Consider the following 21,107-nt stretch of genomic DNA (forward strand, 5'->3'; position numbering starts at 1 on the left):
CCTGTTCTTGTAGCCACGATATTCACATGGCTGGTAGTTTCTGATTAATGGTAACTTCCAAGACGTTGATCGTGGTTGATGTAATGCTATCGAATGTCAAGGGGAGATAGTCAGATTCTCTATTGTTGGAGATGCTACTGTCTGACATTTGTGTGATGTCAATATTTCTTGCCACCTATTAGCACAAGCCTGAATGTTATCCAGGCTTTGCTGTGTATGATACAGACTGGTTCAGCACCTCAAAAGTCACAATGATGCTGAACATTGTGTAATCATCAGCAAACATCCCCACTTCTGACTTTACAATGATACGAAGGTCATTGATGAAGCAGCTGAAGATGGTCAGGCCTAGGATATCACTCTGAGATACTTCTGTGGTGAAGTCCTGGGACTGAGATGATTGACTTCCAACAATCACAAACACCTTCCTTTGTGCCAGACATATCTCCAGTCAGTGGATAATTTTCCCCCTGATTCCCATTGACTCTAATTTTGCCAGGGCTTCTTGATGCCAGACCTGGTCAGAAATGAATGGCTTTGGTGGGATCCTAAACTGAGCATCAGTGATCGAGTCATTATTGTGTAGGTGCCACATGGTAACACTGTTGAAGGCATTTTCCATTACTTTTCTGATAGTCGAGTGGAGGCTTACAGGTTATTAATTGACTGGGTTAGATGTGTCCTGCTTTTTGTGGACAGTATATATCTGGGCAATTACTCACATTGTTAGGTAGATGCCTGTGTTGTAACTGTACTGGAACAGCTTGACTAAGGGTGTGGCAAAACCTTCAGTACTATTGTTGGAATGTTAGGGTTGTGAGCCTTTGCAGTATTCAGTGCTTTCAACCATTAGAATCATAGAAACCCTACAGTGCAGAAGGAGGCCATTTGGCCCATCGAGTCTGCATTGGCCACAATCCGACCCAGACCCTATTTCCATAACCCCTCATATTTACTCTAATCCCCCTGATACTCGGGTTAGTTTAGCGTGGCCAATCAACCTAACCAGCATATCTTTGGAGTATGGGAGGAAACCAAAGCACTTGGAGGAAACCCACACAGATACGGGGAGAACGTGCAAACTCCACACAGTGACCTGAGGCTGGAATTGAACTCAGATCCCTGGCGCTGTGAGGCAGCAGTGCTAACCACTGTGCCACCCCCTTTGGTAGTTTCTTAGTGGTACCCAGAGTGAATTGAATTTACTGAAGGCTGGTTTCTGTGATGCTGGAGGCTAAGTTGCAGTATTTCTCCGGCTTCAGCTGTGTCTTTTAGCTCCCCGTCATTGAGAAACAGGATACTGATAGATCCTCCACCATTGTTTGATTGTCCAGCATTACTCATCATTGAAAAGATAACATATGGTTGCTGAATTAACTGCTGTTGAGTAAAAGCCATTTTAACTGATTTTATCTGGGCGGTAGGGGGAAGGGAAACTGTGAGGAACTCCTTTTTGTTTGTCTCTCTGAATTGTGGCATTTGTACAATTGAATTGGGACTTAATGTATCTTTCAGCCTTGGCTAGACAGTTCCATTATCTAGATTTCAAATTGTCAGATTTTGTCATTTTTTTTCCCCTAACATTTGTAAACATGCTACTGAATTTGTCTTTCCTTTGCAAACAGCTCACTCCCTGTCTCAGCACTGATGTCAATGGGGTTTGAATATTGCTGACCACTGATGCTTCTCCTGTGGCACCAGTTTAGTGATAAAGGTACAGAAAGCTGTCAGTTTGAAAGGCAGGCAGTTCTGGGATTGACCTTGTGAACTATCATCCTGTTCTTGTCAAGAGTTTCCCCATCAGGCCAGCATCTTCAGCGGGTCACAGATTTTCCACGCATTATATTGCTGAAGTGTCAGGAGCGCAGCACAATCATCTCCACTTGCCAACGCCGAGGAACAACCCGTTTCATAGCAGCCCTGGCCTCTGTCAATACCCCTGTGTTTTTTTTACACACTGCAGAGCAGGGCCGGGCATGTCACACTGGCCCTTTATCCAAACACTGACTGAACGGCAAAGCAATTGCATTGGAGATGCTGCTGTCAGACTGGGACAAGAGGCTCATTCAAGGCCTAACAGTCAGGCCTCTGTGTGTGGGGCCTCAGGAAAATACATCAGCAGAGTGAGAGGAAGCTGAGAATGGGGGATCTTGTGATTTATAATTGATACCATGCGTGCTGAAAGCACGCCTGCATTGCATAACTACCACTGGGAGCCTGCACAATCACCTTGATGCTGCACTAACTATGGCTGATTGATAGCCCTGTGAGTTGGGTGCGCGCGCACACACACACACACACACACGAGGAAGCAGTGTGCACTGGAATCTATACTGAGATTGTGATGTAGCTTATTTGGTCAGGAACATCCACTTTCTCCCTATAACAAAACCCTGTAGAATAATGACCCAGATCCTCTGGTCTGTGGACTGTCAGAGACAAGGTATACAACCCAAAATGCGTTTCAGGACCACGTGGAATTCCTGATGTACTGACCTCTGTGGAAATTCCCCAGGAAGTTTCAACTTCCAACATACAGTTCCCCTGCTCTATACTTAGCAGAATAATTACCCAGGAAGAGTCAGACTGGAACCTAATTTAACTTCTAGCTAATTACACATCGCACCGCGCTCCCCCTCCCCCCCATAATCATTCACTCTGATCTACCAACTACTACTCCCTATCCGCCCCCGCCGATATCCTGATGATTCCCCCGAACACCTCTCTTGGCCACCCTAACCTGCACCAATCAGCCCATGCCTGATCCAGCTCTACCCTGACTCACCCTTCCCCACTGCCCAAACTGAGTCAACTACTCCTCCTGACCATGTTACCCACTCTTCCCTCAGAAGGGGCTGGGTGTGGAAGAGCAGGCAGGTTGCTGGTTGTGAGGCAGGGGTTTATCCACGGCAAGACTAGCGTATATCTGTGACCTGCAGGAGAACTAAAATACGGTAAAACCTAACCTGTTTTTAGGTAGTGACTTTTAGTTCTAGGTTCTCTGACAAGAGGAGACATTCTCTCCACATTCACTCTGTCAAAACCCCTCAGGATCTGAAAGCTCTCGACCTCTTATCCTTTAAACTCTAGTGGATACAAGCCTAACCTCTCCAACCTTTCCTCAGAAGACAACTTGCCTATTCCTGGTATTAGTCTATTAAAGCCAACTCTGAGCTGCTTCATGTGAACTTTCTACTTTCCACACGAGCTATCTTTGTGGCCTCTCTGAGCAATGACTAAGTGCTGAAAGAAGGCATGGCTGTGGTAAGGGCCTGTTTTAGAATTTGCATTGTAATTACCCAACATAATTCTGTGTCAGATCTGAGCAGTTGCCTATACCATAGAACCCTACAGTGCAGAAAGAGGCCCTTCAGCCTATCGAGTCTGCACTGAACACAATCCCACCCAGGCCCTACCCTCATATCCTTTACATATTATACCCACTCATCCCTCTAACCGACGCATCCCTGGACACTAAGGGGCAATTTCTTAACATGGCCAATCAACCTAACCCACACATCTTTGGACAGTGGGAGGAAACCAGAGTACCCAGAGGAAAGCCACGCAGTCACGAGGAGAATGTGCAATCTCCACACAGACAGTGACCTGAGCCAGGAATCGAACCCAGGACCCTGGAGCTGTGAAGCAACAGTGCTAACCATTGAGTTACCATGCCGCCTGTAGAAGATGCTATTTTCATATCAGCTTGATGGGAATTCAAGCCCTTCATCCCGCTCCCCCACCCCCGACAGCCCCAGGTAGATTTCTCTTCCCTCAGAAGGGGTTGGGTGTGGGAGAGCAGGCAGGTTCCTGGTTGTGAGGTGGGGGTTTATCCACGGCAAGACTAGCCGATATCTGTGACCTGCAGGAAAGCTAAAATATAGTAAAACCTAACTTTGGACTTCACTTTGGTTGCATGGGAAATCATGCATGGAAAGTTAAAATAGGAAAGCGTTCATCCCGCTGAGCTAATATCTCAGGTTCACCACAATATTGGTTACAGGAAAGCTCGGTAAGTAGATAGGAGAAAAAAATGGAAGGATTTGCTGTTTGTCAGATGACGTAGGGTGGGAGGTGGCTCAGTGAGAGCATGGAAGATACTAAGTGGGCCAAATGTCCAGTTCCTCATAGAAGAATAATAAAATCCTTGCAGTGCAGAAGGAGGCCATTCAGCCCATTGAGCCTGCATCAACAACAATCCCACCCAGGCCCTATCCCTGTAACCCTACGTATTTAACCTGCTAGTCCTCCTGACACTAAGGGGAAATTTAGCACGGCCAATCAACCTAACCCACACATCTTTGGATAGTAGGAGGAAACCGAGCACCCAGAGGAAACTCACACAAACACCGGGAGAATGTACAGACTCCACACAGTGGCCCAAGGCTGGAATTAAACCTGGTTCCATGGTGCTGTCCTGTTCTTGTCCCATAGCTTCTATATAATTCTTCACAAAACCAAATGTGGTAATTTATTGCAGTTTTGTCACTACATCATGGATTATACCCATCAGGACACAAGGAAAGGCATTTGTAATTCTGCTGCAGCTGCAACATAATTGGAAGTGAAACCACACTGAGATCAGAACAAAGTGTGACAGGAACAGGACAGGGCGGCACAGTGGCATTGTGGTTAGCACTGCTTCCTCACACCACCAGGAATCCAGGTTCAATTCTGGCATTGGGCAACTGTCTGTGTGGAATTGGCAAGCTCAGCTTATGACAATTCAATGTTGCATTTCTGAATGCTGCAATGAGAGCCTGCGTGACTCCAGGTTCCCAGGAATGAGAGTGGCAAGTGCTGAGATCACACAACATTATGGCCTCAACTACTTTCTATGGCTGGTTTTGTAGCCTGGGCTGAGTGTTGTAAACTAGTGAACCATCCCTCATCTCAAACCCACGGCAATAGGAAAGCATTCACGAACTGTTGCTCCATTAAGTATGTTTTTTTTTCTGTGAGAGAGGAAGAGCACACAACATATGTGCTTTGATGTAACAATGAGTGCAACAAACTGAATACAGATCCAGATTTTCTGAATCCCTCGACATTAGTTCAAACCGTTCCAAGCACTCCAAGTGAACCCCTGCCTCAAAACATGACATCCTTTTGAAGTGGCATATTTTGGGAAAGCGATGACCAAGTAGTATTAATCATTACATTATTATTCCAGAAATCCAACTAATGTTCTGAGGACCTGGGTTCAAATCCTGCCGTACAAGATAGTAGAATTTGAATTTAAAAATATCAGGAATTAAGAATCTATTGATGACCTTAATCTATTGTTGGAAAAACTCATCTTGTTCATTAATGTATTTTAGGGAAGGAAATCTGCCGTCCTTACCTGGTCTGGCCTACGTGTGACTTCAGAGCCTCAGTGACGTGATTGACTCTTGACTGCCCTCTGAATGGGGTGGCATGGTGGCAAAGTGGTTAGCAGTGCTGCCTCACAGGGACCCGGCTTGGGTCACTATCTTTGCGGAATCTGCACGTTCTCCCTTTGCTTGCATGGGTTTCCTCCGGGTGCTCTAGTTTCCTCCCACAGTCTGAAAGACGTGCTGATTAGGTGCATTGGCCATGCTAAATTCTCCCTCAGTGTACCCTAACAGGCATCAAAGTGTGGCGACTAGGGGATTTTCACAGTAATTTCATTGCAGTGTTACTATAAGCCTACTTGTAACACTAATAAATAAACTTGAACTCAAACAAGAGCAACTAGGGAAGGGCAATAAATGCTGGCCAGCCAGTCATGCCCATGTTCCATAAATGAATAAAGAAAAAATACAATGCAATGAACAGTGACATACTGGGGGCTCATTTCTCAATATACTTACTGAAAAGATGCCATCGCAGTTCCTTCCTGTCATTTCGCCCACCCAAAGCCCAGCCTGACCCTCCAAATCTTTGGAGTCATGTCCTTGACATTTTATATTGTACACAATCACCTTCACCCAATCACTGAGTCCAGAGAATAAAGAAAAAGAAGCAGCAGATGGCTGAAGAAAGAAAATGTTTTATTCCTTTTGTTTGAAATTTTTAATAAAACTTGAAATAAAAAAATATTTTACAAAAAAATGATTGTATATGGAAAGCAGCTGGGACACAGCGCGCCAGGGAGTCAGGAGTCCCAGAGTGCTGGTAGCCGCACAGTAACCCAAGCGAGTTAAAGCTCTTACATAAAAGCAAATTACTGCGGATGCTGGAATCTGAAACAAAAACAGAAAATGCTGGAGAATCACAGCAAGTCTGACAGCATCTGTAGAAATAGAATACAGCTAACGTCTGGATCCAGTTTCGAAACATTAGCTCTATTCTCTCTCCACAGGCACTGTCAGACCTGCTGAGATTTTCCAGTGTCTTTCGTTTGTGCTTGAGTTAAAGCTTTTCCCTGCCAGTTATTCAAAGATGACGAACTGGCAGGCTCTTGCTTAGCATCTGACATAGTATGCAACACTGTAAATACACCAAAAGCACTCAAGAAGCTAAAACTATGGTTGCAAGGTGCCGCAGAATGCTAATACACTTGTACTGTGGCTGCTGACTACCTCACTGTAGACTCCAGTCTCTGTGCTCCAGTGTTCTGTTAACACAAATGAACTTTATAAACTAAACTGACTCTTGGTGCGCCAACCAACTCTGGTCCCTAGGCCCTGCTTTCCAGGACCTATCTCCCCCACTCCAAATTAGTTCAAACACCATTTCCTGCCAAAATTGGGTCCATCACTGCCATGATAGTTGATTGTTAAGCTCCCTCCTCCTCCAGCTGCTGCTGCACTCTGGACCATGTTTCACAGGAAGCTGCCTAAGTGGAGTTTTGTGCAGCACTGAGCTAGTTACACACATTTTAATGAGGCACAAAGGTGGCATCTTTGGTCCTTTACTCAGTCACAAAGACATCAATAGAACTGAAAAAGAATAAAATACAAAAAGCCAGCAGTTCAATACTGAATAAAATGACAGAAAAGGGCAAGGAACTGATGTTTTCCTTTTTGAGAGAAAGCTTTGCTTATGCAAATTTATGAAAAGATATAACGTCACGCAAAACTTGGATTCCACAGTCCATATGTTTCTTTCTACCTCTAGGCTTAATGGAAATGCCCGACGCTCTTGTACCATGAATGATCATCAGCCCCAGGCATTTGCAAGGTCAGGGGAAAGAAGGCATTGCTTTTAGTCTTCCATCAAGGCAGTACCAATCCAACATTTAATGCACTCTGGCACATTTGGTCATGTTGAGCCATCAGGAAGACATAAGTGAAGGTAAGAAACACGTACGAATATATTACGTTACAGAGTCGATCACTTCTATTGTGCTCCATGTTTGGCGGATGGGTTGCAGCTCCGAGCCAGAATAGTGGCCGTGCAGTTCCTTGGTTCTACAAGAGATTTATAAGTGCCTTTCTGCCCATTTGTATTTTGGTTTTTGGTGCAGGGGGGTGGAATGTTAATGAGGTGAACAGAGGCAGAAGACATTTTTTTGGTTATGACTCCTTAAAGGCCATCACCTGAGGTGGCAGCACAGCCGTTTTAGGATGCGAGTCTAACGTTGCCTCCTTGCTGCGCTTCCTTGGTGGTTTTTTGATTGGTGTCCTTTTGGGTGTCTGGTCACCTGTTTCCTGTCTGGCCTGAGTACAGTTCATCCCATCCTGCTCCTGGTAGCTATAGCTTTGCCTGTTGTCCTCCAGAGTTGAGTTCCTGTCGTTGGCTGCCGTCATTTCCTGGTGCTCGGGAGAGGGAGTTATCATTTTTTGAAGATTAGTCGATGTTGGAATGACAGCTTTATTTAACTTCTGGTTATTTGCGCCAAATGAGCGTTTTGCTTTCTGCGGTGGCGTGGGCTTTTCCCTCTGCTGCTGAGGTGAAATCAGCCCATTTTGCCTCATGCTAACCTCTGACTTATTCTGAGTCTTTTCTTTGAGTTGAGCCAACATGGTAGCTGTCTCTGAGGGTAGCTGATGGTGAATGACCTCTGGCCTACCCTTTGCATGTGGTGGGCCTCTTGGTGATTCTTTTCCTTCCACGCCCTTCTTATCATCAGGCAAAGTACCAATTCTTTTCAAAGCATTTTGGACAGCACCATTGAGATTTTGCATTTGTTCAGCGCTGGCTTTGGTTTTCTGCATTTTGCTTCCATAATTCATGTCATTCACGGTTTGCTCCCTTGCCCGGTTGGGTCCTTTGTCTTTGTGTCTCAGCTTTACCTCTGTGGAGCTCCTCTTCTCATCCGACCTGCCGTAAATCCCAGCAGAGGACTCGCTTAGATTCCTCCTTCTGCTACTGCTTGTCCCATGCTGGCTGTCTACTTGATTGGCCGCTTTGTCCAGTGATGGTGACCTTGTGGCAGATGAAGCACTTGATTGGCTGTTGTTGAACTTGCCATGAATCCAAGACAGTTTGGGCTTGGTTGAAGGGTCAGGTGGGGGAGGCTTGATCCTCTCGGGTGAAGGATGCTTGCCACTCGTGTTGGTATTTTTGCTGCTGTTGGTGTTCACGCTGATGTCGCTGTCTTTGGACTGCTTGGACAGTCGTGCTACCTTTGCATACACAGCCCCGCTGGTTGAACCTGAGCCATTACTCGAGGCTTCGCTGTCAGATAACTTGAGCAGCAGCGTATCGTTGGGGTCACCTTTCAGGCACGTGTACTCCCCGGCATCCTCTTCACTGATTGGAGGTGCTAGCTTTTCCACCAGGTTCACCCTCTCACGGACACTGTTCTCCAGGACACTCTCTGTAAAATCAAACCTCAGTGTGAGGACATTTGCAGTCAACAACACAGTGCTGTAGAATCCAGTCACTACACAGCAAGACACCAAAGAATCAGAATTATTGCTAGCAATGGAAGTTAAATAAAGTTAAAGTTGTAAAGTTTATTTATTAATCACAAATAAGGCTAACATTAACACTGCAATGAAGTTATTGTGAAATTCCCCAAGTCGCCATACTCTGTTCGGGTCAATGCACCCCTAACCAGCATGCTTTCAGACTGTGGGAGGAAACCCACACAGATACGGGGAGAACATGCAAACTCCACACAGACAGTGATTCAAGCTGAGACTCAAACCTGGGTCCCTGGCGCTGTGAGGCAGCCGCATTAACTGCTGTGCCACCAACCAAGAACAGGTAGACAAGTTGGATCAAATATCAGTAGGGGAACATTTAGGGGATTGTGATCATTGTGTCATCAGGTTTAGATTGATGATAAAAGAGGACAATCCAGAATAAGAATAGTTAAATGGTGGAAATGCAACCTCAATGGGGTCAGCTTCTGAATAATGACTAACAATCTTCAAACAGCCCTAACCGCCATAAAATGTTGGTTCAAATTCCTCATTTTGCAAAGGAAATATGAAAGAGATGTGTGGACCTCCATCTAATCAGACAAAAGCCCCATTATTATCCATTCAGTTGGCAACAAGATTACTCATTTGCTACTCAATTTGTAATGAGGATGTGAGTGACAGTAAGTAATCCCAACTCCCCATGATAAGTACCTGGCAGGGGAGAGTCAATGATCAGGCAGGTTGATCTCCCAGGATGAGACTATCTCATTGGTCTTGGGGGTGTATTGACACCTATGATGGAAGTTTGCCAAGGCTAGGATATAGTAAATTCTCAGGGCAGCCAATGAGGTTAAACCAAGGCTTTACCTGATGCAATATTTCAAAGCTATCTCGGCCTTCTGGCTAAGATGAGGCATTAGATTAAGCCTGGAAGGGGATGCAATGGCTCATCCTATCAGCGTGGATCTTGTTTGATTGAGCCCAAGATGGGATGCAATGTCTTGTCTTGTCAGCTTGGATCTTGCTTATCCCTCATGTAGGGATCATGATTGGATTTAATTTGAATTGGCTTTTTTGATTAGAAATGAAGTACTGAAGGCTACCAATAAAAAAAGATAAGTAATGGTGACCACTGACTCTTAGTTCAATTGATAATAAGGAACTTTGTTGTCCCAGTGGGGGTTGAGGTGGACCAGCTGGATCAAATAGCAGTCAGGGAACATTGAGGGGATTGTGATTATTGCATAATCAGGTTTACATTGGCAATGATAAAAGACAAGTGTAATGCAGAATAAGAATAATTAAACAGGGGAATCCAACCTCAATGGAGGAAGGGATGTGGGCCAGATAAATTGGAATCAAAGGTGAACAACAATATGGTAATGGAATAATGACCAGGATTTGAAAAGAAGACAGTTTGTGTACAGAGTGTACACTCCTGCAAAGGGAAAGGTAGTAGCCACAAATCCAGAGCTCCCTGGATGATAAAAGAGATTGAAATTCAGATGAAGCAGAAAAAAAATGTGCTTATGGTCGATGTCAAGTGGATAATACAATTGAGAATCAGGCTGAATACTGAAGGTTCAGAAATGAATTGGAAAAGCAAATAAGAGAAGGGAAGAAATAATATGAAAAGGGAACGGCAGCAACAAAGAAGGAAATTGAAATGTGTTCCACAGACGTATAAATAATAAAAAATAGCAGGAAGAATGGGGCCAGTTAGGGACCAAAAAGAAGACTATGGCATGGTAGCAGGAAGCATAGCTTAGGTGCTAAATTAACATCTGTCTTATCAAATTTGTATCCTTTTTTAATTCATTCATGGGATATGGACATTGCTGGCTAGTCAGCATTTATTGCCTATCCCTAGTTGCCTTTGGAGGGCAATTGAGAGTCAATTATGGTTCTGAAGTCACATCTCAGCCAGACCAAGTAAGCTTGGCAGATTTCTCTCCCTAAAGGACATTAGTAAATCAGGTGAACTTTTCTGACAATGGTTTCATGGTCATCAGTAGATTCTTAATTCCAGATATTTTTTATTGAATTCAAATTCCACCATCTGCTATGATGGGATTTGAACCTGGATCCCCAGAACATTAGTTACTTTCTGGATTAATAGTCAAACTTGGAAGTGTTGTGAACTATGGGGTGGATAGAGTAGAATGACTTCAAAATGATTTAGAGAAAGGTTTGTGGAATGGACAAGTTCAGGTGAAATGTAATGTCGAGGTGTGTGAAGTGATATCAAAAGTCAGCGTGATGGGGAGATCACACAGAGAGACAACATAAAACATAGGCTACAGTTCCAAAAGGGATGCAGGAGCAGAGGAATCTGAGTATATACTGCAAAAGTACTGAAGGTGGCAGGATAAGTTGAGAGCATGGTTTATGGAGCAGACGCCATTTGGAACTTTATCAATAGAGACATAGGGCAGAATTTTCCCGCCATGGGATTGTCCCATCTCACTGAAGGTGACCTTTTGCACCTAGTTCCTTGGTGGCATAGCTGGCGAGCAACAGAAAGACTTCAGTGGGCCCGCCAGTAGCCAATGGCGAGTTGCCTCCACCACTGGAGAACCTGCCACGGGAAGTGTGACATTCCCAGCTGAGGAATGGTGGCACAGTGGTTAGCACTGCTGCCTCACAGCTCCAGGAACCTGGGTTCAATTCCTGGCTTAGGTCACTGATGGGCGGAGTTTGCACATTCTCCCTGTGTCTGCATGGGTTTCCTCCGGGTGCTCCGGTTTCCTCCCATAGTTCAAAAGATGTGCTGGTTGGCTGCATTGGCCATGCTAAATTCTCCCTCAATGTACCCGAACAGGTGCCAGAGTGTGGCGATTAGGGGATTTTTCACAGTAATTTCATTTCAGTGAAAATATAAACCTATTTGTAACAATATAAATAAACTAATAATGAATCATCCACTCCTGTTCAGCAGCAGAATAGTGATAGGCAGGGCCAATGAATATGGCATGAGGCAAAAAATCAGTTTCCCAATGGTGGGAAAACAGTTCGGAATGTTATTCTCCGACTTTCAAGGCGGGTTAAAGGTGGGTTAAGTTTCCCAACAAGCAATGTTGGGGGGCTCCATTTACATTCATTAGCATCTCATGATGCTCATCAAAAAGGCTAACTCACTCAGAATGTTTTGTTTTGCCACTGTATATAAGTGGGGTCATCTGACAAGTTTCACTTCATCCACATCCTGAAGGTCACGAGACGCATCTTTTGTCTTCCTTTTAAAACCATCATTGTTACATATCAGGAGCCTGTAGCAGAAGCTACATGAAGGCTGGGCACAGGAGGCGCGACCAGTGAGGAGGGGTAAAATGGGGGTGGGACGGCCAGAGGGCAAATGTTAAAGATTGCAGGGGTGAGGAGGGGGACACGTTTTAGAGACTGTCCAGGGAAGGTTGAAAGAGTATTCAGGATTTCAAAGTTTACAAATGATATGAAACTTGTGTTGTGAACTATGGGGCGGGTAGTGTAGAATGACTTCAAAATGATTTCGAGATAGGCTTATGGAATGGATTGACAAGTGGCAGATGAAATGTAATGTCGAGGTGTGAAGAGATATCAGAAGTCAGTGTAATGTGAAGATCACACAGAGAGACAACATAAAACATAGGATACAATTTCAAAAGGGGTGCAGGAGATATTTAGTTATGGCGCTAGGACCTTCAACCACGTGCTGTAATGGCAGGGTGGGCAATTTCCAGTTCGGCCTCAACTGGAGTATTGGATCCAGTTCTGGATGCCACACTTTGAGAATGATGTGGAAGCACTAGAAAGGATGCAGACAGATTCTTGGGAATGTTTTCCTAGGGTGAGAAACTTCACAGATTGGACAAGTTGGGTTGGTTCTTCTTGAAGGTTGAAAGGAGATCTTATAGAAGTGTACAAAAATCATGTGGAGTCCAGACAGAATAGATAAGAAAAAATTGTCCCCATTGGTGGAAGGATCAGTAACTTGCTAAAGAAGCAATGGCAACACGAGGAAAGAATTTATCACACACAGTAAGTGGTTAAGATCTGGAACACACTGCTTGAGACTGTGGTGGAGGCAGGTTCAATCAAGACGTTCAAGAGGGAATTGGAAACATTTGCAGGGCTATAGAGAAAAGGCAGTTGCACCAAATGAACTGCTCCTTCAGAGGGCCAGCACAGATATGACAGGCTGAGTGGCTGCCTTGTATATATAATCATTCTATAATTATGTGAATTCATTCAAGTGCACAGCTGATTACTTTAGAAGTAGAGAAGGACAAATATAAACTGGAATTGTAAGACTAGATGCAGCCATTGACATCTGGACTCACCTTCATGAGGTACGCAGTACACAGGACCATCATCTGCTGTATCAAAAGAGGAGAAGGAGCCATGGGAAGACCAGGATGGTGATGGCTGATCCATCATAGATGGTGGTTCAATGTAGCTGCAATTCAAGGTGTTTTCCATGTCATGGTGGGCCACTGAAAGTAGTAGTACAGGATTAGCGAAGGGAATGGGTGTATTCAGACTCAAGAAACATGTCACATTCACCCATTTGCCATTCAGTGATGTATCTGCAACTTGATAGCCTCAAGCGTGGTACATTGACTCATTTAATAACAGGCAGAACTAAACCCTACCTCATTAAAAACATTCCAAATATTTTAACTCCAACTATCCTGTCCAGAGGATTTTTCCAAATATTTCACACACTTTGTTTGATGTTGTTCCTAAGATCCATTTTAAAAATATATTCTTTGCCCTTCCCTTTTTGGCTTATGTCCCTGGTTTGTCCAATTTATCCACGCTTATTCATATTTTGTGAACTTTGATGATCATATTGCCCACGGAACGTTGCGCAGTTACACAGGCTATTATCTTGTGTTAATTAAATATGTTCCATTATATTCAGGGGAAGGGCATTTTTTGGGGTTCCACTGATGCACATATAAAAAGACACATGAAACTGAGGCATGGTTTCATTAGGAGATGCATGCTTGTAATGTTCCACTCTGTAAATAAATGTACGACTGCATGAAGATTGGCTGCAGTACCATCCTTCACCAACTGGCTTTGTGAAATGAACATCCAGGAGTTCAATAGTGACACAGAGGCTGCACTATATTATTATAAAGACCTATTGCTCCACGAATATCAAATGGGACTTTTATCTCCTATTTTGATTGTGATGTATCTGTGAGTGCTATTCCTGACACTCCATCCTGCGACGAATAATGCCTCTCAACTAAGGGTTACATTTTGTTGACATATGATTTGACATCAGCACTGGGTTTAATGATTGCTCCTGCTCCACATTAAAAAAACACAAAAATGATCTCTTTGACAGCATGAATGTCTGAGTAGGATGGATTCCACCATCCTTCGCCTCGACCTTTCCAGTCTTTAGTTCCTGCAGAGCCTTATGTACTTCGTGCCATCCTCATGCTGACTAACTGAAAGGCGTTTCGCATTGTGAAGTAGCGGGATGCTAACTAAACTGTTTACTAACATGAATGTAATACCATGGTGATGCCTCAGGAACATGTGAAGAATTCCTAACCTTTGTGTTTTTAGTGATGTTCAGCTTTGATGTGGTTATTTCATTAGCTGCAGTAGCAGCTGTGGGTGATTATGGTAGATCTGTGCTAATCGTGGCCTCCACATCTACCTCTTTAATACACAGCAACCGATGGAGGAAAGAAAATAATATTTCAGGCAGGCTGCCAGGCTGCTGAGATGAAGCCAAGCACTGACTCGCTTTTAGTACAGACTAACAGGAGCTTCAGAATGACTAATGATGGGCTAGACACATGAATAAAGTCAATGCTAGAGACCCAGCTAGTATTAGGCTGAGGATTCCCTGAAATATTGGATACTAAGTTGGTGAGGACCAGTTTCAGGATTACATAGATGAAGACCAGTCCTGTTTGGGTTACTCTGTCTCCCTCCACTCTCTTCTCCTTTAACATCATCCATAAAACCATCTCTCAATAGGCTGAGAGTGTTAGATAAAGGGGGTGAGGAAGAGGCTCATGTAATGTGCAACTGCCAGTATAGATCAGTTGATCAAAATTTAGCCTTTTTTTGCTGTCAGTATGTCAGTGAACAAACTTTTGATCAGCCTTTCTAGTATCAACCCCTTTGACTGTTATGTGCCTAGGAGCATGCCTGTTATGTGCCTAGGAACATTTTTCTATGTTAAAGTCATTATATAAATACAAGTCATTGTTGGGTCTGTGACAAAAGTAGAGTAATTTTGTCCATTGTTTATGAGTTTTCACTCAACACTGCCTGTATTACTTGAGGAGACATAGAACTCTCAAAATGACTGCTAAAGTCTAATAAATTCTGGTAGATTGCTTGTCCTTCTGTTCCAGCCTAACACTTGAAAATAGGCCAACAGAGAAAGAGATATGAGTGTAACAAACATCACTGTTGGCTTATTTTATTGCTGTCAGCTTTGCCATCTTATTTTGATACACAAAGGGCCCCATTTTACCACTGTGTTGCGCTCGAACGTGGTAAAGTTGGGCGTGAGGCCATTAACGTGATCCGCGCCCATGCAGATGCCTGCTTTACCAAGGCTCAAAAATAGCCGTGATCTGATTCACGTCTGACGGCGTGCATTTAAATTGAATTAATGAACTGCCCACCCAACTTTATCAGCATTTCCCCCTTTGCTACCGTGTTCGGTACAAAACAGACATGCCCGACCAAAGGTCTGTTTCGGGTGCTCCAGCTTCTGAAGAGTTGAGTTCAGAACTTGCAATGCTCTCTGACTCAGATCGTTGGTGGGAGGGAAGGAGTGAGATGGGCCAGGTCATTCTCTGTTGGGGGGTAACGGGGGAGGCAGGCCAGATCATTCTCTGGTGGAGGGGACGGGAGAAGAGAGGTCTGATCGTTTTCTGGTGGGGGGGGAGGAAAAGGCGGGTCAGATGTATTTCTGGTGGATTGGGGGGGAGAGAGGACAGATTGCTCTTTAGTTTTGGGGTGGGGGTGGGAGGGCAGAGGGAGGCAAGATTGCCGGAGAGGGAGGAGGAGGTGGGTGAGATGTATCTCTGGTGGATGGGGGGGAGGGGAGGACAGATCGCTCTCTGGTTTGGGGGATGGGGAGAGCAAAGGGAGGCAGAGGAGTGGGGGGGGAGGAGGTTGATCAGATCATTGTCTGGTGGGGGTTGGGGAGAGACAGGTCAGATGTATCTCTGGTGGATGGGGGTAAGGGAGGAAGGAGGCCCATTTGTTGACTGATGGGGCTGGGGGGGAGGCCCAAATCTTCTCTGGAAGGAGGGGGTAGGCCCGATCATTCTCTGGGGGTGGGGATGGGGCAGGGATGGCAAGGGGGCCAGCTGCCACTCTGTGGGCAATCGATGGGGGTGAAGGGGGAAAGGGTTGTGATCAATCTGGGTAGCGGGGGGAGGGGGGGATGGATAAGGGGCACAGTGATTTTGAAGGGCTGGGGTGATGTCTGTGGAAACCATCATTCCCGGGCTGCTTTATCTGCTTTTTGTGGCCCGGGAGCGATGTGACAGTGGCGCAATTTTCAAATTTTTTTCTAACTGTGCATACGCAGTTCAGAGCTCCAATCGTTTCGAGTGCGCTAAGCTCCACCCACAGCTCGATTCAGACTTGTGATTTTTTTTTCAGGCCAAGTGCTAATGGCGACGTCTGAAAGCAGATTCCCAAGTTGGATCTGAATTGCGCCCAGATTCAGTACTTAGAAGGAAAATGGTAAAATCGGGCCCAAAGAGACATTATTCTCTGGTTGAAATGCAATAAGGATACAAATATAAACATCTTGTGGGTCTTTTTAATATACATGTTTGATTGACAGTTCCTTTTGAGATTAATAGATATATATCTCAGTCTGTTTTTCCCAATTATTTTAACAAATATTTAGTAGGCTGCTATGTTCAAAGGTAGGAGCATTCCATCTGAAATTATCAGCTAAACAAATTGTCACATAATAATCAGGGAACTTGTAATTACTATATATTAAAGTGTCACCGAGTGAGTGAAATTTAACACAGCCCCTCACGTTATATGGGATACCCAGCCAGCGTCATTATTGAGACAACTGATGCTCATTATTCCTGAGCCCATTTGTGATTCCATGACCCGGAGTCCACCACAATGAAGTGATGGCTCAGGGATCAAATGGGAGCTGCACAGCTTTCCAGTGCCTCTCGAGGGCCACCCAGTAAAACTTGTCCAACGCCATGCCCAACTAATGGATTTGGAATTGGGAAGGGAGCGGCCCCTGAAAGCCATCTTACCCTCTCTCTCATAGAATCTCTACAGTGCAGAAGGAGGCCATTGGGTCCATTGAGTCCACAGTGACCCAGTATCTTAGGCCCACACATAACCACCCCACCACCGCCCCCCTCACCAACCCCCCCCACCCCAGCTGTTCACCCGATCTCCGTAACCCCTAATCCATCTTACCTATACAACTTGGGACGTTAATTTAGCCTGGTCAATCCACCTAACCTGGACCTCTTTGGACTGTGAGAGGGAACTGGAATACCTGGAGGAAACCCACGCAGACATGGGGAGAACATGCATGCTCCACACAGACAGTCACCCAAGGGTAGAATCCAACCCTGGTCCCTCGTGCTACGCTAACCACTGTGCCACCGTACTATCCATAAGCCCTGCCCCACGGTCTTGCCCCCACTGGCCTTTGGTGTGACATTCCTTGGCCTCTAGTGGATGCATTGCACTGCCAATACTCCCGGTGCAAAGAGGAGCTGCCGGCCTCTGATTGGTAGGCAGGACATATGCCTTCAGGCCCCCGTATCTTGGAGAAGGCCCAGACAATGTCACTTCTGTGTCTGAAATTCACTTAATATGGTTGGGCTTTCCCCTTACCACTGACAGGGATTTCCTAATGATTCACCAACCGATGGGTGAAACCCCACATTAGGTTGATTACACCCTGCCCATTGTTTCTTTTCACTCATCCATTTGTTATTAAAAAGATCAGTTTGGCAGTTCTAGCCTAAGTCACGATGTAGACAAGTTTTTATACTAATATTAAAACAAACAACTTACTGCCATATAACATCTTTAAATACAATGCCGGGTATTTTCACTACTTTACGCAGGTTGTAATTTGCCCACAATTGGCAAAATCTCCATAAAAGGCTCAAATAAAGCCAGTTCCACTCACAAAACTGGCCATGCCCCAAGGTTGACTGAATAAGCACAGGAGTTCCTGCTAAGTGTATCCATTCATGGTATGATGAGGAGACTAATTAAAGTAACCTCTCCAGATGCAAAGGCACGTTGTAAAACTAAATATTGTCACAAACATGAGGCCTTATAAGATGGTTATGTTTTAAACTGTCTCCTTTAATTCAAGGCAAAGGGAGTAGTGTGGAGGGACTTAAACTGAAAATGCTGGAAAAATACTCAGCAGGTTTGACATCATCTGTGGGAAAGAAAATGGAGTTAATATTTTGAGCCTGTATGAGTTAACAGTCAGACGGACGCAAATGTTAACTCTATTTTTTCTCCACAAATGCTGCCAGATCTGCTGAGTTTTTCCAGCATTGTTCTAGATTCCAACATCCACAGTACTTGACTTTTATTCGAATGTTGAGGGACATGAGACCTCAGACAAAGTCTGCCTGGAGACAAGTCCATGTGCCCTGGTTGCATGGGCACAAGGGCCCATGATGAAATTTATGCACCTGGCACCATTTAAATCATACTGAACTATGGTGGCCAATGAATACCCACTGAGAAATAAAGACTTGCAACATCAAAGGCACTATTAATCTGCATGTCACTGTTGTTGAGGAGGATTGTGGCTAATATAAAGAGAATCCACATGCAGGGTCAACACCTAGGTTGGGACAATGTCTACTGTTACCACATTCTGATTTGCATAATATGCAGTTTCAAATGTTTAGAGAAAGCCATAAGAATATTTTATTTCAATTCAATTCCTAGGAGGGTTTAAGGTTTAAATATTTTACATGGCAGCCTCCAATAGAATAATCTTGTGCTGTGTAACAGGAAACAGGCTGCTTAGACCTGGAACCAGGTCTGAAAAATGTACTGGATGTCGAGCCGATCTTTGCTTTTTCCATTAGATGGGCAGCTCCTGGTCTGAATGCAATATCATGAGGTAAATTGATTGCAGTGGGAATAAAGTGTGGAGATGGGAATAACTATGCAGGTGTAGAGGTTTAGACAACACAATCAGAACACGTGGAGCACAGAAACTAGCCAAAATAAAAATGCTTCGGGATTAAAACATTCCTTTGGAGTGATATAAGAGCCTCTGGAAAGAAGCAAGAGGCAAATTAATTCTGTTAAGAAAAAAATCTCACTTTCCTGAGAAGTTTCTTCACTGAAATAACAAAGAGAGATTAATTCCTCATGTGCAAGCCTGCTCTTTATAAATGTTATTCAAAGGACACCACACCGGAATCCCTACAGTGCAGAAGGAGGCCATTCGGCCCATTGAGTCTGCACCGACTCTCCGACAGAGCATCTTACCCAGGCCCTAGCCCCGGAACTCTGAGTGTTCAGCCCGCTAACCCCCACTAACCTGAACATCTTGTGACACTATGGGGTAATTTGGCATGAGCAATCCACCTAACCTGCACCATGGACTGTGTGAGGAAACGGAGCACCCGGAGGAAACCCATGCAGACGTGGGGAGAACGTGCAAACTTCACACAAGCACCCAAGGCTGGAATCAAACCTGATCCCTGGCCCTGCTAGGCAGCAGTGCTAACCACTGTGCCACCATGCCACCCAATCCTCTTCATTGTTTTCAGAAAACATTGAATGTTCGGTTAGTTGGTCAGCATTTGAAAAAGGCAGAAGAGCTGAACATTACAGACACGGATCCTTAATCAAGCCTCCAAGAAATGTCCATCTATTTCACATTAATCCATCCGTTCTCATTCAAATGCTAATTATTCTATGCCCTCCTAAGATTCTTTTGTTTTTACTTACGCTTTCCAGAATTTCTTTTTTCTTCTCTTACAAAATATCAATTTGCGTAAATTTAACATTTTTCAAAGTTGAGGAAGAATTGGTACTCACCCACGACCTTTGGGAATTTCTGGCGTTTGATAGGAATTCTGGGTAACTTGGTGCTGATCTGGCTGAAGGTGCCACGCAAACGTCTCCTTGCCTGCTTTCCTCTGACCGCGATGGCTTGATTGGAACTGGTGTAAGGTAAAATGAGGAATGTTAGGTGGACGGTGCCTCATTGCTGCTAACCTCAGAGAGGATCCTACAGTGACAGAAGTCTCAAAGTTACGTCTCAAATTATGACACCGCTTATTGTATGAATCTGCTGTTGCTAATGATATTAATGAAGACGATGAACCTTTAAGAATTCATGGATCTTCTTTAGTGGTATATTGCGACTACTGGGTCACCATGTACGTGCGGTAGTGGAGAGACAAAGGCAGGAAGTTAATGGTAATAAAATTCAGGACAGGTGGAAAATAGGTTGGAGGATCTGCAAGTGCCCACTTCATTCTATTGCTCAAAGTCAAAATTTACAACACGGTGTAAATTCATTAGTGAGCGTAACTTGATAGATAAATAGATAGAGGTAGGCAGACAGATAGATAATTGGTTTATTGAGAATTCATCATGGTGGCAAGCCTTGAATTGTGATGACAATACAGATAAAACAAGTAACCATCATTCATGCCATCATTACATGCAATCATTCAAGTAAAATATAAAATAATAAAAAGGATTGCATAATCATGATCATTTCAGTGCACAAGTACAGCATGTTGCAAAATGCAGTTATCTTTAATTTATGGAATTGAAATAAAAACTCTATTACACTCGGCATCTTGTCCATGGATCATATGTTGTCAGGCTGAGTTCATTGAATTTGCAATCATTTCATAAGATATCTCATCGGCTATTCATTCTATATCTTATGTGTGGAATGATGTTATTCTCCCTGGTTCCACCGCACATTTACTTTTGTGTGATTGCAGCAAGTGATGATGGCAATGGGAGCTGGGTTTAAAGAGTCTTCAAGCAGAATCCAAAGTGAGCTTTTTCCAGCTTCCAACAAGGAAACACATATTCTGTAATTTGCATGTATCTGAGGTGCTTTGGTTGGTGTCACCTAGGATCAGTTTTGGTGTTAATTTCTCAACTCTTTTGCATTTGTCCACACGGTCTTTGTGTTGTTGAGCATTCCAAACAGTTGCTGCATCTTCAATGGGTCTTACCAAACTCTGAAACTCAGTAAGTAGGTCAGTTTGACATAATGCTTTCTGTTTATTTGTGTGAGAACCCAGTCAAATTCACTTATCTTTAATAATGAAAGGGGTAAAGTTCAAA

At 44.2% G+C, this 21,107-nt stretch overlaps 1 protein-coding gene across 1 annotated transcript in view; it reads right to left on the minus strand.

Moving 5' to 3' along the window:
- Nucleotides 1-5,997: 5,997 nt before the first annotated feature.
- The window catches only part of scarf2 (scavenger receptor class F, member 2), a 96,169-nt gene continuing 81,059 nt past the window's right edge, over nt 5,998-21,107 (minus strand). Inside the window, exons 9-11 of the mRNA XM_080208206.1 lie at nt 19,833-19,957; nt 13,100-13,252; nt 5,998-8,728 (exon numbers count right to left, since the gene is read on the minus strand). Coding sequence (XP_080064332.1) covers nt 7,482-8,728; nt 13,100-13,252; nt 19,833-19,957 — 1,525 coding nt within the window. The 3' untranslated portion in view covers nt 5,998-7,481. The remainder of the gene's footprint in view (nt 8,729-13,099; nt 13,253-19,832; nt 19,958-21,107) is intronic.

This window comes from Carcharhinus amblyrhynchos, chromosome 20 (genome assembly GCF_965287045.1).
Source record: "Carcharhinus amblyrhynchos chromosome 20, sCarAmb.v2.hapA, whole genome shotgun sequence".
Taxonomy (NCBI): Eukaryota; Metazoa; Chordata; class Chondrichthyes; order Carcharhiniformes; family Carcharhinidae; genus Carcharhinus; species Carcharhinus amblyrhynchos.